The sequence below is a fragment of the Mus musculus genome, chromosome 14 (assembly GCF_000001635.26).
Source record: "Mus musculus strain C57BL/6J chromosome 14, GRCm38.p6 C57BL/6J".
Lineage (NCBI taxonomy): Eukaryota > Metazoa > Chordata > Mammalia > Rodentia > Muridae > Mus > Mus musculus.
In genome coordinates, this window is record NC_000080.6 from 122,523,921 (window position 1) to 122,540,760 (window position 16,840).

Genomic DNA, 16,840 nt, shown 5'->3' on the forward strand with positions numbered 1-16,840 from the left:
TTGTATTGGTTTTTTTCTGTTATTATCCTTTGAAGGGCTGGATTCGTGGAGAGATAATGGGTGAATTTAGTTTTGTCGTGGAATACTTTGGTTTCTCCATCTATGGTAATTGAGAGTTTGGCTGGGTATAGTAGCCTGGGCTGGCATTTGTGTTCTCTTAGTGTCTGTATAACATCTGTCCAGGCTCTTCTGGCTTTCATAGTCTCTGGTGAAAAATCTGGTGTAATTCTGATAGGCTTGCCTTTATATGTTACTTGACCTTTTTCCCTTACTGCTTTTAGTATTCTATCTTTATTTAGTGCATTTGGTGTTCTGATTATTATGTGTCGGGAGGAATTTCTTTTCTGGTCCAGTCTATTTGGAGTTCTGTAGGCTTCTTGTATGTTCATGGGCATCTCTTTCTTTAGATTTGGGAAGTTTTCTTCAATAATTTTGTTGAAGATGTTTGCTGGTCCATTGAGTTGAAAATCTTCATTCTCATCCACTCCTATTATCCGTAGGTTTGGTCTTCTCATTGTGTCCTGGATTTCCTGGATGTTTTGAGTTAGGATCTTTTTGCATTTTCCATTTTCTTTGATTGTTGTGCCGATGTTCTCTATGGAATCTTCTGCACCTGAGATTCTCTCTTCCATCTCTTGTATTCTGTTGCTGATGCTGGCATCTATGGTTCCAGATTTCTTTCCTAGGGTTTCTATCTCCAGCGTCGCCTCACTTTGGGTTTTCTTTATTGTGTCTACTTCCCTTTTTAGGTCTAGTATGGTTTTGTTCATTTCCATCACCTGTTTGGATGTGTTTTCCTGTTTTTCTATAAGGACTTCTACCTGTTTGGTTGTGTTTTCCTGTTTTTCTTTAAGGACTTGTAACTCTTTAGCAGTGTTTTCCTGTTTTTCTTTAAGGACTTGTAACTCTTTAGCAGTGTTCTCCTGTATTTCTTTAAGTGAGTTATTGAATTCCTTCTTTATGTCCTCTACCATCATCATGAGATATGCTTTTAAATCCAGGTCTACCTTTTCAGGTGTGTTAGGGTGTCCTGGATTGGGCGAAGTGGGCGTTCTGGGTTCTGATGATGGTGAGTGGTCCTGGCTTCTGTTAGTAGGATTCTTACGTTTACCTTTCGCCATCTGGCAATCTCTGGAGTTAGTTGTTATAGTTGTCTTTGTTAAGAGATTGTTCCTCTGTTGATTTTGTTACCCTCTATCAGCAGGCATGGGAGACAAACTCTCTTCTCTGAGTTTCAGTGGTCAGAGCAGTCTCTGTAGGCAAGCTCTCCTCTTTCAGGGAAGGTGTACAGTTATCTGGTGTTTGGACCTCCTCCTGGCTGAAGGTGAAGGCCCAAAACAGGATCTTTCCTAGAAGCTGTGTTGCTTTGGCCAGGAAGGTGGCCAGTTGTCTGGAGTCGAAGATGTCGCCGCCTGAGAAGCTCTGTGGCTCTTGTCCGGAAGGAGGCCGGCTGTCTGGAGCTGAGGATGGCGCTGCCTCAGAAGCTCTGTGGCTCTTGCCGGGAAGGTGGCTGGTTGTCTGGAGCTGTAGATGGCGCCGCCCAGAAGCTCTGCGACTCTCGCCCGTCCCAGAAACGGCTGGCACTCTGTATTCCACACGGTCACCCGTGCAGCCTGCCCTCCGCGGAGTACCGGAGCCAAGAAGGCTCCCGCCGGCGCCTGTGCCACAAACCTCTCAGGCCGGGCAGACCCCTGTGCTCTCACCAGGAAGGTGGCCGGCTGTCTGGAGCTGAAGATGGCGCCGCCCAGAAGCTCTGCGACTCTCGCCCGTCCCAGAAACGGCTGGCACTCTGTATTCCACACGGTCACCCGTGCAGCCTGCCCTCCGCGGAGTCCCGGAGCAAGAAGGCTCCCGCCGGCGCCTGTGCCACAAACCTCTCAGGCCGGGCAGACCCCCGTGCTCTCACCAGGAAGGTGGCCGGCTGTCTGGAGCTGAAGATGGCGCCGCCCAGAAGCTCTGCGACTCTCGCCCGTCCCAGAAACGGCTGGCACTCTGTATTCCACACGGTCACCCGTGCAGCCTGCCCTCCGCGGAGTCCCGGAGCCAAGAAGGCTCCCGCCGGCGCCTGTGCCACAAACCTCTGAGAATAGATTTCTGTGAGTTGTCCTCTGATCACCACACACAGTGTGCCATGACACATGTGGACACACACACACATACACACACAGTAACAAACATGTACATACAATAAATGAATAAATGCAAAAAATAGATTTATTAAAAAATATAACTATACCCTAAGTAGGGGGATATTGCAATGTTAAAAAGAAGTTTGAGCCAGCCTGGTCTACAAAGTGAGTTCCAGAACAGCCAAGGCTACACAGAGAAACCCTGTCTTGAAAAACCAAAAAAAAAAAAAAAAAAAAAAGAAGTTTGAGAATAAAATGGGGGCTGGCAGGAAGTCTTGCTAGGCATGTGGTAAAAGTGTCCATTGTACAAGCCTGGTGACTAGAGGATAACAAGAAAGATTTAAATTTAGCAAAGAGGAGTGTAGAAGAATTTTAATCCAGCAACATGGCTGCTCTGGCAAGGGAATCACACCTAAAGACCTTCTATGTCTGTGTGATCCTACTGGAATAACATACCTTTTATCCCGAATAATGTAGAAAATGCTTGTAGAAAGAAGCAGCCATGTTTGAAACTGATGTCTAATGGATGGGCAGACCAAGTGACAAATCAGAGAAAGATTTCACAGAATGAGTCAGAGACTGGATACACCCGATTCTCATGGGAACAGACTGGAGAGAGATGCTGCTTAAGAACAGGCTGAGTCAGGTTCGGCGAATGCAGTTCAGTTGAGTTCGGGCAATACAGTGGAGTTCAGTTGAATCAGTTTGAACAGTTCAGTTAGTGGAGTTGAAAGGCAGAGTTTTCCAAGCAGAGCATTTCAGTGAGGAGCTGAGACAAGTCAGACAGAGACAGTCAGTTTGGAAAGGATTGAGCCAGGACAACTGAGTTGAACCAGCCAGTCAGAGTTCAGAAAGAATTAGAAAAGATGAACTTATTCAGCAGAAAGCCTCCAAGACAACAATTATATTTGGTGAATAAGAGTTAGATTTACAGAGAAGTAAATAAGTTTCTTTATAATCTGAATGTAAGGAAAGCCTTACTAATTATAATTCAAATCCTGAAATCCATATGGAAAGATTGATAATTCAAACTTACCTGTAAATCTATAAGTATATATGTATGTTTGTAATGTAAATATGTAGATAAACAATCTTTAACAACTACCGGACTATATCATTGAAAACAGTAAACTTTATTGTCTGTGGATGATATCTCAATAAAGCTGATTAAATGAAAAGGAGGAAGACTGGAGCTGGGGATGTAGCTCAGTTGGTAGAATGCTTGCTAGCATGCATATAACTGAGTTTAATATCTCTAAACTGAATGTGGTTTTACACTGGGGAGATGAGGCAGGAGAGTCACAAGTTGAAATCCATCTTCAGCTGTATCTACATGGAGAGTTTGAGGCTAGCCTGAGCTCATGAAACTCATCTCAGAGAGAGAGAGAGAGAGAGAGAGAGAGAGAGAGAGAGAGAGAGAGAGAGAGGTGTGGATATTGCCTAGAGTTTTAAAAGATAGTTCATAGAAAATGAGAAGCAAACAAAGCAAACAAAGGCCCAGAGAAATATTCAGTACTCACCCTTATAGAAGAAACGTGAGATAAAATAAGATTGAATGGTTGGAAATTCTCTTCTTGACCTGTCAGAATGACAGCATTGAAAGTGTTCTCTGATCAAGAATTAGAAAACATTTTCTTCCGGGATAGTTTGGATGTCTCTGTCACCAGCCTCTTAAAACTGGAGGTTTCTTAGTCTTGGTTTTCCAAGACATGGCCATGACATAGCCCACCAGGACATAGCATCCATGGAAGCTGTTTCTTCTTCTTTCTTGACTCCAGAGAACTGGGAAAGGGCCAACATACAGCTCAGGCTTCCTGAGGCTCTAAATGATAGAACCTTCTGAACCTAGTGTCTTCTGCAGTGCTCATAAAAATGTACAGATTAACTTGTTAGCTCTAAAACAGGCTAGTCTCTTCACAGTTCTCAACACGGAGAAGTCCACATCCTCTTTTGGCCAATCTTGGGAAGAAGGCATTCCTGCAAAGCTGGTGGGACTATGAGGTGACAAAATGCTCCCTAAATGAGAGCTGGTAAACTTTGTATGTGCAAATGCGTTTCAACTCAGCAATTTCTGAGACACCCGGCTAAAGATACCACTCATAAGTGTAAAATATGGTACACACAGTGCCCTGTGTTGTGAAATTATTTGCAAGAAGAGCGTCTTGAAAACAAATATACAGAATAAACGAAGAACCAAAAAACCTAAACATCTGTGGGTAAAACTGAGTGAGTATCCCAGTCATACTGGGTACCTAGGATAGTCACAATTAGAGGGATAGAAAGTAATACTTGTCAGATTCTGGGAGCAGGGCAAAGTGGAGAGTTAGTATTTATGATATAATTTTCCTTTTGCTAGTTGAAAACCTGCTGTGGACAGATGGTAATGGCAGCACAGTAGAGCAATGTTAATGACCTACACAGTTACAAGTGGTGGTGTGAATTTGGGGGAGCAGGGCTTAAAAATGAAGTAGATTAAAATCTCAAGCTATAGCCAACTTTGTTGTGCCCCATTTTGGCCCTGGTTTGGGCCTTGTGGGAGAGTCTAAGCCTGGCTCGAGTTCTGAGACCTGTCTCAGTCACTTCTGTATCGGGGTGACTCAGCAAGACCTGTTTGGCTCTGCCTCTGCCCCGCTGTTGCTGAGCTGTTGCTGATGTCGAGCTTTGCCATTGGCCCTGTCAGTCACTCCATACCCTCCATCACACTTCCCCACCTCCTACATCATCTTACCCAACCAAAAATCCCCCTCCTTATGGTCCAAACTTATATAAGAGAGAGGCTGATGCTATAAAGTTGAGTTTCTGCTTCAACAAGACTCCTGGCTTGGTGTGTTTCTTTTGACATTTGCCATTCCGCTCAGCCTGGGAGAGACGCCGGTGGGGGCTCCTTGTGAGACCGGAACCTCTCTCCTCTTGCCTGTACCTGCCAGGGAGGAGCAGGCAAACTTTATTCAGAGCATTCGACAGTTTATACTCTGAGGGTTAAGAAGAGTCACCTGAAGCCAGGCATGTGCTATGGCTTTAATCCTAGCACTTGGGAGGCAGAGGCAGGTAGATCTCTGAGTTCAAGGCCAGCCTGATCTTCAGATGAGTTCCAGGACAGCTAGGGACACACAGAGAAATCCTGTCTCAAACAAACAAATAAACAAATAAAATAAAGAAAGAAGGAAAGAGAAGAAATAAGGAAGACTCACCTGAGTAAAGTGTGCAATCACCAGGACATGCTGCACATGGCATATAAACAAATAACAGTAACTAGCTGTAATGAAATGAGCTCACTCCTATCCATTACACCTGGGAGGAGCATGAAAACAGCCCAAACACAATTCACGTTTTTGAAGAAACTGAGGTCTCAAGACTCTGGACTTGTTTTCTTGTGAGCACTCAGAATTCTCCTCACACAGCTTCATTCTTGGACTGTGTTCTGACACCCAAGTATCTCACAAGTCATTTTGACTTGATCAGTTTCTACTAACCTATAAATCTGAAACTGGGGCCGACATTTCCATGCAGGTAAGATGCTTAACTAATGATGTATGCAGATTGAGAGCCAATGTGCTAGCTTCGGAGTTTACGATTTTTGTCATTAAAGACTGCAGTTAAGACCAAGGAAATTACAGGATTCTGAAAGAATTCCATCCATTCCCCCCTTTCTTCCTTTCCTTTTTTTTTCTTCTTGCTATGATGTCTGGTCTCAAGCTCTCATGTTCAGGTGATTCTCCTGCCTCAGCCTCTGCAGTGCTGGGGCTTACACCTTTTTATATTACTTGAGAATTGAGCCATAGTTTGATTGGATCAGTACTTACTGATTCTCATTAAGGGGCCTTAATAAAAAAAAATCCAAAGGAGTCTATGTGTTTCTAGGAAGAAAGCAGGGTTCCATGGGAAGGAAACTGGAGCTGTTATTAAAGAGTTATAGCTTCTCAGAAAGCTGCATCCCAATAGCAGACCTGTAAGTACTATTATATATTATGCATATCTGCCTGTCTGTCTATCTATCTATCTATCTATCTATCTATCTATCTATCTATCTATCTATCTATGAAATTGTAACTTTCACATCCTACTGCTGCTAAGCAGCACCCCTCCATAGCCTTTGCACCAGCTCCTGCCTCCAGGTTCCTGCCCTGTTTGAGTTCTCATCCTGACTTCCTTTGATGATGAACAGTGATGCAAAATGTAAGCCAAATACACCCTTTCCTTCCGAATTTGCTTTTTTTTTCCTCTCATAATGTTTGCTCATGACAATAGAAACCCAACTAAGACCAGTGACTTTTGAAAAGCAATCCAGAGCCTGTTATGGCTCTGTGGATTGGGTACCTTTAATCTCAGCACAAAAGAGGTAGATGAAACAGGTTTTTGTGAGTTTTATGACATCCTGGTCTACATAGAGAGTTCTAGGACAGCCAGGGGTACACAGACAGATTCTTTCTTGAAAAACCAAAAAAAAAAAAAAAAAAAAAAAAAAAAAGCCAAAATAAAAAAGAAATTCAGGTCAAAAGAAATCATAAAATCTGGTTAGTACCCTGATCAGATGGTACTAATATCCATGTGAGAAAAGATGGCAGAAACAGAGTCATGGTGCAGATGCCTAAAATTTGAACACTTGGAAGTCCAAGGCAAGACAACTGCTGTGAGTTCTCAGCTAAACTGTACTAATATTTTAAAAATGCAAAGAGAGAAAAATAGAATGATATTATATGCATCTGTTAATAATCTACATTAATATGGGACACTTCTCCACACAAACCTGCATTTTTTTTAACCTTTTAGGTGATAAATTATTATTAAATTTAAATTTATTCTATGTAATATATAAATCTTAAAATTTTTAAATAAATATGGTGTAGCTTTTATTGTATTATATCTTTTATGTTTTTGTTTGTTTGTTTGTTTGTTTTTCGAGATAGGGTTTCTCTGTATAGCCCTGGCTGTCCTGGAACTCACTTTGTAGATCAGGCTGGCCTCGAACTCACAAATCTGCCTGCCTCTGCCTCCTGAGTGCTGGGATTAAAGGCGTGCGCCACCACGCCCGGCATATTTTATATATATTTATTATGATTTATTAAACATTTACATTATTTTATGTTAATATAATATAGTTTATATGTCCATGTATTATACATGTAATATAAATATAAGTTATACATAATATATTATACAAATTATTTTTATTAAATGTTAGAAAATACACCATAATTTATTTAATATGTATAAGCATAAAACATTAAAATGTATAAAAATATAAGATTATTATAGTATATGATATAATATAATAGCATCATTTTCCCTTCTCTTTCTCCCTTTAATCCCTCCCATATCCCCTTCCCTCACTCCATCTCAACTTTGTTTTTTTCTTTAATTTGTATGTGTGTATGTGTGTGTCCACATACATAAATATATAAATACAATCTGCTCAGTCCATTTAGTATTACTTGTATGTATATGGTTTTAGGGCTGTCCAGTTGGTAGTGTGTAATTTAATAGGATGCTCATCTCTAGAGAAAAATGTTTCTCCTACTCCCAGCATTCCTTAATTTCCTATAATTCTTTGTCTTTTTATGTTAGCATGTCTATTGGCATTCGTCTTGTTCAGGTCTTTTTTTAGGCAGCCATATTGTTGAGGTATGATGAGCTAAGCCTTTCTGTTATTTCTAGGAGATACAATCTCAAAGAAAATTTTCTGGTCCTCTCCTGCTTTTAGTGTCTTTCTGGCTCCTCTTTTTTGATGCTCCTTGGGCTGTATGTACAAGAGTTATACTATAGATATATCAACTGGGGATGGAAACGGTGTTAAGATGAATTCCTATTATTAGTTATTATTATTGAGTTTATCATCCTTACATGGAAGTGAGGATTCTCCCATTCCTGTCTCCAAAGAATTGGGATTACATGTGTGCTCAACCATGCCCAGCTAAATTGGTAATTTTTTAAAATTGAAAATAGATTCTTCTCTCATAGAAGACATTCTGATTACAGTTTCCCCTCTGTCCAGTCTTCCTAGCTCCGTTGACGTCTCCTTTTCCCCAGATACATTCCCTCTCTTTTTTCCCTTCAGAAAAGAGCAGGCCTTCAAGAGACAACACTGGGGCTGGAATAGTGGTTCCGTGGTTAAAAGCACTGGCTGTTCTGCCAGAGAACCCAGGTTCAATTCCTAGTACCCACATGCTAACAACTATCAGTAACCCCAGTTCCAGAGGATCTGACACCCTCTTCTGGCCTCCATGGGCCTCTATATACACATCATAGATAACACATGTAGGCAAAATATTCATATACCTAAAATAAAAATAAGTAAGTTCTTAAAAAAGTAAAAGCCACATTTGAAGCCATGCATATAGAGGGCTTTAGCATAGTGGGTTACACAGCTGTGGACTCGAGCAGCTTAGATCTGTCCCTGTTCTGCTGGCTGGGTCTTCACTTTCATCAATCAATCTTATCTGCTGTAGAGCCTAAGGCAAGTGTTAGCTTACAGAGTCTAAGGTTTGAACCATTCAGAGCTCCCTCTGGAGTATTCGCTACATAGTATTTTATCTATTCCCATTATCTGAAGCAAAAATTAGACTTTGTAGCCGTTTAGTCTTTTGGGACACAAAGAGTTAAGTTTATCCTTAGAAGTAGCTTTCCGAACAATAGTGGTTACAATGTTGCTTGTTCTCGTAGATTATAATTAAACGGACTAGCTAGTTATATCAGTCTTAAGGACAGTGGTAATTAAAAATTTCCCCTTTGCTTCCATGAAAATAATTGTGGACAGAATTGTGAGGGTGGGGTTGGAGCTTTCAACCATATCTGAGAACTTTGAAAATTGCCATAATCGGATTAATATTCTTATCTAGTAAGTTATTACCAGAATGAGAGAGTCTCTTTGACATAAAGCTCCAAGAATCTCCTATGGTTGCTCTTCAGGGACAAAGTTGAGAGCAAGACAGGCATTTCATGGGCTGCTTACAGGGATCTTATCAGTGTTGGAGAAATGGCTCAACAGTTAAAAACACTGATTCCGGGGCTGGCGAGATGGCTCAGTGTGTAAGAGTACCCGACTGCTTTTCCAAAGGTCCAGTGTTCAAGTCCCAGCAACCACATGGTGGCTCACAACCATCCGTAACAAGATCTGACGCCCTCCTCTGGTGTGTCTGAAGACAGCTACAGTGTACTTACATATAATAAATAAATAAATCTTAAAAACAAAACAAAACAAAACAAAACAAAAAAAAAACCAAACCACTGATTCCCAGTACCTACGTGGTGGCTCACAACTGATGTAACTCCAGTTCTAAGAATCTGATGCCCTTTGACCTCTGCAGGCACCAGGCACACATATGGTACACATATAGTCATGCAGGCACTTATACACAAAAGTATACATAAATAAAAATTACAATTGGATATTATAATTTTTCTTCAATGTATTTACTTGTACTTCTCAGATGGAAAAATTATTTGTGTGTATATGTATGTGTGTACATGTGTGTGTACATGACATGCATATGGAGGTCAGAGAATAACTTGTGGAACTTAGTGCTTTCCTCTGATTTAGGTCCTAGAAATCAGACTTAGGTCCTCAGGCTCCGTGATTAAGTCCCTTTATAGAGCCAAGTAGTTTCTATTACAGGCCCCTTTCACTGAAGGAATCTTTGCAGTAAAAACAGGACTTTAAAACTACAAACTAAATACAAAGATGGTGATGAAAGTAGCAAGAGGGAAAGAGAAGGGAAACTGGGTTTCCTGACTAGGAAAATGCCTCTGGCGCTGGTGAAACAGGTAATTTTTGCTACTTATGTTCCTACTTTGGTAAGAACTTTCAGTTTCTCAGCCAATCGCAAATGTTGCGAATTGTCTTTTTGGCTAGACCTCTACATGTTGCAGCCTGGCTTCCTGACTGTTTTAAGTTAATTCTGTAGGACAGGCGAAGTAAGTGAGCACCAGTCCTGATACAGAGATGGTTATTGGTGAGATCTACTTTAAAATATCCACCGAGAAATTAAAAGGAGCATGGATGCACCCGATTGGCCAACGTTGGTTCTTTGGAAGCCAAAAGCAGGCTCCAGTCAGCTTTTTCAGCAGTAGGGGAGTTGGACTGGCTGCTGGAGCGCCTTGGTCGGCTCCCTCCGGGTCCTAGTGCGGTTCTCATCCCATATGCGTAAGCCCTAGGCGACCGGCTCTGCGCCGCAGTCGGACCAGCTCCCTCCCAAGCCTACTCGCCAGGGGGCGGAGCTTAGAGCTCAAGGCTCCTGATTGGCCGTCCCGCGGGCACTCCCCTTCCCCGCCCCTTGACGAGGGTGAGAGGTCAGCAGCCGGCAAGTCTGCGGGGTGGACGATGGCGGGGCAGTGGGTCAGGACCGTGGCGCTGTTGGCGGCCAGGCGGCATTGGCGGCGGTCCTCGCAGCAGCAATTGCTGGGGACGCTGAAGGTGAGCAGAACCGGGCTCGCGTGGGCCTGCTTGCTCCGGGTTCCCAGGCGACACCCGCGGTTCATCCCGGCTGCCCCAGGCCCGGGCCCTGACCAGGCTGCACTCACACTCTGTCCTGCCACTGGGCATCTCTTGAACGCGCATATCCGAGGGACAGGCTTAAGTGGTCCGAGCTTTACCTGCACTCCTTCGGGATGGCCTTCGGGCTTGCATCCCAGAGTCTCGCGGTGCTGGTTTCTCCTGCAGCTTTCTAGAGAGCCCTTGTTAAGAGTCCACATGTTCTTTTGCTGTCTTTGCAACGACTTTGAAGGGGCATCATGAATTGCTGTTTGAATAGTTAAGGCTGTGAGTTTGAAAATACTGTGCTAAGTCAAGATTGTTAACAGAGCACACGTGTGACTTGAAATCCTGCTTAAACTGTATGACACCATTGTAACGCGTGAGAAATGCACCGTCTGAATTTATTTTTCTTCCTAAGAACTGCTTAGCCTGATTAGAAACTGTGGTTCACCCTGGATGTCATGGTGACATTTTGACTCACAGATTGGGAATTCGTGTTAACCTCCTTTCTCCTTCCATATGGGATATATTGAATGCCTTGCCAGCATTGACTTCCCCAACTTTTAAAGTACACTTACTAATTCACTTGAGCAGATTTCTTAAAAATGAATGACCCCTGAAAACCCCTTGAAAGCTGGTTGAGTGTGCCTGCTAATCTTCCCTGCCGTGCAATCATGTGTAGTGCTGTGTGCACCTGTAATCACAGCATTGGAAAGGCTGAGGATTGTGAGTTTAAGGCCAGGCTCAAATCCTTCCCTATCTCTCAGTAGAAAAAGTTAAAAATTTATTTTCTACAGCGTTTGGTTTATGGTCATTGAAATTTGAGTTGATATGATCTGCCTCTTTTAAAAAATTTTTTTTTATTTTTTATTTATTTATTTTTTTGAGAAACATGTTTCTCTGTGTAGCCCTGGCTATTCTGGAACACTCTGTGTAGAGCAGTCTGGTCTCAAAGCCACAGAGATCTCCCTGCCTCTTGACTCCTGAGTGTAGAGTGTACTGCTGTGCTCAGCCTTTTACTCTTTTTAAGGAAATGCAAACAGGCCCACTTAGGCAGTGTGAGCTGGAAGGTTCTCCCTTGTGTCAGCCTTGAAAAGTTGGCTCTCATTGTTCTTTGTAATGCCACACGGATTTTGTTCCTTAACTTTTATCATCCTGTAATCACTTAATCTTCATTTGCTCTTGCTAAGACTTTTACACATTTTCTTATGAAATTACCTGCAGTGAGAAGGTAAGGTCTTTGGAGTCACATTTTCTATATTTCTTCTTCTGTGGGGTTTGTTTTCTTGAGACAGGACCTCACTTAGCCTAGCTTGGTCTCAAATTTGCTGTGTACTGGAGGAAGATTTTGGTCTCCTGGCCCCACCCCAGGGCTGAGGACTGAGCCTGAGGCCTTGTACTTGTTATACAAGTACTCTGCCTTGGAGCTAAATCCTCAACCCCTGCTCTACTTTCCAAATGCTGGCATTATAGGTATTCACCACCACACCAGGGTTGGATATTATATATTGGATATGTGCTTTTTTTAGATAGTTTCTTACAAACAAATCTTGACTGAATTCCTCCTGTGTAGGGGGTGAGTACAGTTTCAAGTGTTTATGAAATTTCATCTAGTAGTTAAGCAATAACTTTAAAAGGCTGTTGAGAAGTTTTGGTGGTGAAATAAAATAAAATAGACTGAGTTGACCAAGTCCATATTTTGACCTTATGCCCTAGGCAACTATTGCAAATTAAGCCATTCAGTCCTCATATTAAGCACATAACACCACTTACAGAAGATGGACTCAAGTCCCGAAATGTTAGATGACTTGCTTAAAGCCATAGAACTAGTAAGTGTCAGTCTAGGCCTGGTACATTGAGGCAGAGCTGTACCACTGAGCTACACTGCCAGCTTCCTAGAAACAGTCAATACTCTTATTTATATCATGCTACTTAAGTTAAACATTGTTTCAACAAGGGTCAGTTAGATGGCTCAGTGGGCAAGGGCCATTGTTACAAAACCCTGGTGACTTGGGTTCACACTTGGAACCCAAACAAAGGTGGAAGGAAAGAATTGATTCCACAAGGTTGTGCTCTGACCTCTACCATATACACAACCATAATAAAATAGCAAAAAATTCACACAACTGGACCTAGAGATACGGCTCAGTCCTTAAAAGCACTTACAGAGGATCTGGGTTTGATTTACTTACAACCATTAGGAGTGAATGACATCAGATATACATGTGGTGCAGAGACATACACACAGGGGAAACATACACATACGTTTGAAAAAATAAAAATTTAAGAATAATATACTTTATGAAGGATGAGGTGACTTTTTTTTCTAGAAAAGAAAAAAAAATAGTGTTGTGAGAGAACAGGCTGTGTCCTGGGTCCATGTCCACTGGGAACACTGAGGACGTGAGAAAAGTCCATGGAGGCTCTGGAGCAGGGCCTGGATGGTGCTGGAGAGGAATCAGACGGTTGCCGGCTTGATCTCGTCATGCTGCGTTTCTTAGGGTAGTGTTAATCACTTGGTGTTGCAAGGTAGAGCAAAGGACCATGATATTTTAGACTCAGGCTAACAGGAAGTAGGTTTCGATCATTGCTGCTGTATACTAGCTGTGTAACATAGAAGCTATCTTTGTGTGTGAACGTGCACATGTTTGTTCATGCATGTAGAGACTAGAGGTCAGAGTCGGTTGTCTCCCTCAGTCACTTCCCACTGATCTGTTTTTTTTGGACAGGATGTCTTACTGAATCTGGAGTTCTTTGATTCAGTTAGATTGACTAATCAACAAACCCTGGGCTTCCTGTCTGTTTCCCCAGGGATATGCTATACCTGGCTTTTCCAGGGATCAAACTCTGGTCCTCACACTTGCATAGCAAGGGTTTTTACTGACTGAGCTGTCTCCCTAGCACTGTTTTGTTTTGTTTTTCAAGACAGGGTTTCTCTGTATAGCCCTGGCTGTCCTGGAACTCACTTTGTAGACCAGGCTGGCATCGAACTCAGAAATCCATCTGCCTCTAGCATTTAAAAAAAAAATTAAATTACATTTATTTAGTGTAGGTGTGGGTACCATAGTGTGGACAACATTCAGAAGTTAGTTTTCATCTTCTGCAATGTCATCAGGCTATGTAGTAAGTGTTTTTGTTCTCTGAGGCAGCCATCTTGCCTGTCCCCCCCCCCCTTTTTTTTTTTAAAGATATGAGCACTTTTTCATGAGTTTATCTGTACCATGTGAATGGAGTAGCAGAGGGGACAGTGGACCCCTGGAAACTGGAGTTAGTTGTAAGTCACCATGTGGATGATGGTGACAGAACCTGGATTCTTTAAAGAGCAGTATGCACTTTTGGTCTCTAAGCCATCATTAACCTCCCTCCTTTGTGGTTTGAGGAAACATCTCATGCAGGCTAGGCTGGGCTTGAACTCCCTGCAGCTGAGGTTGACCTTGAACCTCTGATCTGCTTCCTGTGTGCTGGAATTAGTGTTCCACTACAGCAGGTTTATATGGAGCTGGGCTCCTGTTAGCATGTACTCAACCAACAGAGCTGTATCTTGGATGCATGGGATCTCTCGTGTTATGTTTCTTTAATGTGTCAGCAGAGACTGCATCGTGCCAATGTTGTTGTCTTAGCACAGTGTCACAGTTGGTGCTGAATGTGGGGTGGCAGAGTGCTGTCACAGTTGTGCCACAGAGCATTCCTCCTCTGACCTTCACCATAATGGGGGAACGGCTTCTGGCCTGACCATGCTTCTTATATGTGGACTTGAACTGCATTCCACCACTCTGTTAGAAGTGGAACCTTTCCAAGATTTTACCCCCTCCTCTCTCCCTTTCTAATTCTGTAAATCTTCTGGATGAAAGGCAGATAGCTAACTCTTGACTAGCCTAGGAATTCCAGATGTATTTAGATTTAGGATAGATGCATTATCAATGGCAGCCAGAGACTGTCCCACCCTCCTTGTACAGAGGCGCTCCCTTGACTTCTAGGGACCTGTACTCAGGTTAAGCTGGAGCCTCAATTTTGCTGCAGAAAAGAATTTTAAACTGAACCAGACAGAAGCAGACTTAGAGTTTATTAAAAGACATTTCTAACATTTCTAAGATTTAAGTGTGGTAGTTAAGAGAAAGAGAAAGTAAGACATACCCAAGTCTTACACAAGAACACATACGGGCTTTTGGAAGGAAAGGTGCAATTAAGTGTCATTACAGGAGTCCTGTCTTCTGCTTTCACGGTTTCTGAAGTTATATTTCAAGAGTTGCTAAGGAGCCCAAGTGAATCTTGCAGTGACTCCTGTTACTGGATAGTGTTACAGCTGATGAAGTAAAACTGTAAATAAGAAGGGTTGCCAGGTATTTAAGATTTTTACTACAATTTACTTGTGGATACAGCACTGAAAACAAAAACAAAAACAGAACCCCAAAGCCTCCCTCCCTATATCATTCAGGGTTCAGTAGAGAAACAGAAATGATAGAATCTATCTATTGGCTGCCTGTCTGCCTGCCTGCCTTATCTATCTATCTATCTATCTATCTATCTATCTATCTATCTATCTATCTATCTATCTCTTCCTTTCTTCCTTTCTTCCTTTCTTCCTTTCTTCCTTTCTTCCTTTCTTCCTTTCTTCTTCCTTTCTTCTTCCTTTCTTCCTTTCTTCCTTTCTATCCATCCATGCATCCATCCAAGTATCTAGGATTTATTAGAATGGCTTACAGGCTGTGGTCTAGCTAGTCCAATGACTGTCCAAGAACCCAATAGCTGTTCAATCCATGAGGCTGTATGTCTCAACTGGTCATCAGTATATACTGGAGTCCCACTGGCTCTATTGTCAGTGAAGGAATAGACTTGCCAGAGAGATGGCGAGAGCAAGGAGAGAGAGAGAGAGAGAGAGAGAGAGAGAGAGAGAGAGAGAGAGAGAGAGAGAGGGAATGAGAGAGAAGAGAAGAGAAGAGATTCCTTTTCTATATCCTTTGCCAACAGGAGCTATGGTCCAGGTTAAAGGTACCCATCTACTTAGGTTTTAGTTAATTCCAGATGTAGTCAAGTTTACAACAAGGAATAGCTACCAACCCCCACACCCAGTAACCTTGGCTTGCCAGTAGCTCCTCACAGGGGAGTGAGGCCTTTAGCGTTTGTCCTTTGGGGGATATGACAGCTGGATTTTGTGAAGGTAACCAACCATAGATGCTCTGAGTTCATGATTGCAGTGGCTGTGCTGTATTTGGAAGACAGGGTGTCACAGTACTGTTGTCCATTTTCCTGCTCTGATGCTCTCTGAGCCTTTGAAGGGGTCACAGAGATGTCCACTTAGGACTGAGCACTTGACAGTCACTTGCTCTCAGCACTTGGACTACTTATGAACCTCGCTATTAGCTGCCACCTACTGAAACCAGAACCCTCTCTGAGGCCGAGGGACACTGGTTTATGGATATAAACATAGATATTTAGAAGGTAGTTTGACAAAATGCCCATTTTTAATTAAAAATTACTGTTTTCCTTTACATGTGTTTGTATTTTGCCTGCATATATTTCTGTGTACCTACCGTGTATGCACCTTGTGGCTATGGAGGTCAGAAGAAGGCATTGCACCCATGGGACCTAGAGTTACAGATGGTTGTGAGCTACCATGTGGGTGCTGGGAATTGAGCCCTGGTTTCCCCATAAGAGCATCCAGTGCTCTTAGTCTATGAGCTCTCCAGTTCAACAAGATGTCCATTTAGGAAAACAACAATCATGGGTCCCCTATAGCCTTCTCTACTTTGTTAGCATTCTCTCTATAAAAGAGTATTACATATGTGAGCAACCTTCACAGAAAATGTGGCTAATTGTGTTGGAATTATTGATTTTCAGCTGGCAAGAGGCTTCAACCAGATTCCTGATTTGGGAGTTCCTTCTTGTCCCCATGCCTCCATGTCCCCATAATTTGTGTTGTATTTCGATTCTGTCTCATATTGAGTTCACATTTAGTCTTTACTTACTCTATTTGTAAAACAACCTTTAAAACACGTTCTGTTTAAATACTTTTTTTTTCTAGCTACATTCAGTGGCTAGAGGTGTTAGTTTTATGGTAATTGCAACAGTTTATTGAGCTTTTATATGCCTTAAATGGTTTTCACTCCCTCTCCCAGCTCTGAGACTGGTCTCTTGAAGGCTCAGCTGATCTCTAGCTCTCTCTGTAGTTGAGTTTGCCCTTGAACTTCTTATCCTTTTGCCTCCATTTTAGAGTGCTGGAAAGACTGGTGTGTCCCACCAC

At 42.4% G+C, this 16,840-nt stretch overlaps 1 protein-coding gene across 6 annotated transcripts in view; it reads left to right on the plus strand.

Annotated features, from left to right (window-relative positions):
- Pcca (propionyl-Coenzyme A carboxylase, alpha polypeptide) overlaps positions 1-16,840 on the plus strand; it is a 405,580-nt gene that overhangs the window by 39,556 nt on the left and 349,184 nt on the right. For 2 of the 6 annotated variants that reach the window (XR_383133.3, XM_030247609.1), the window contains exon 1: positions 2,393-10,539. The exons of 2 other annotated variants lie outside the window; for them this stretch is intronic. Coding sequence is in view for 3 of the 4 variants with exons in the window: in XM_030247609.1 (XP_030103469.1) it covers positions 10,447-10,539 (93 nt within the window). In the remaining variant the exon portion in view is untranslated. Of the gene's footprint in view, positions 1-2,392; positions 10,540-16,840 lie in introns of those variants that run through there. 2 more of the 6 variants (XM_006518430.4, NM_144844.2) reach the window with 2 other exon arrangements.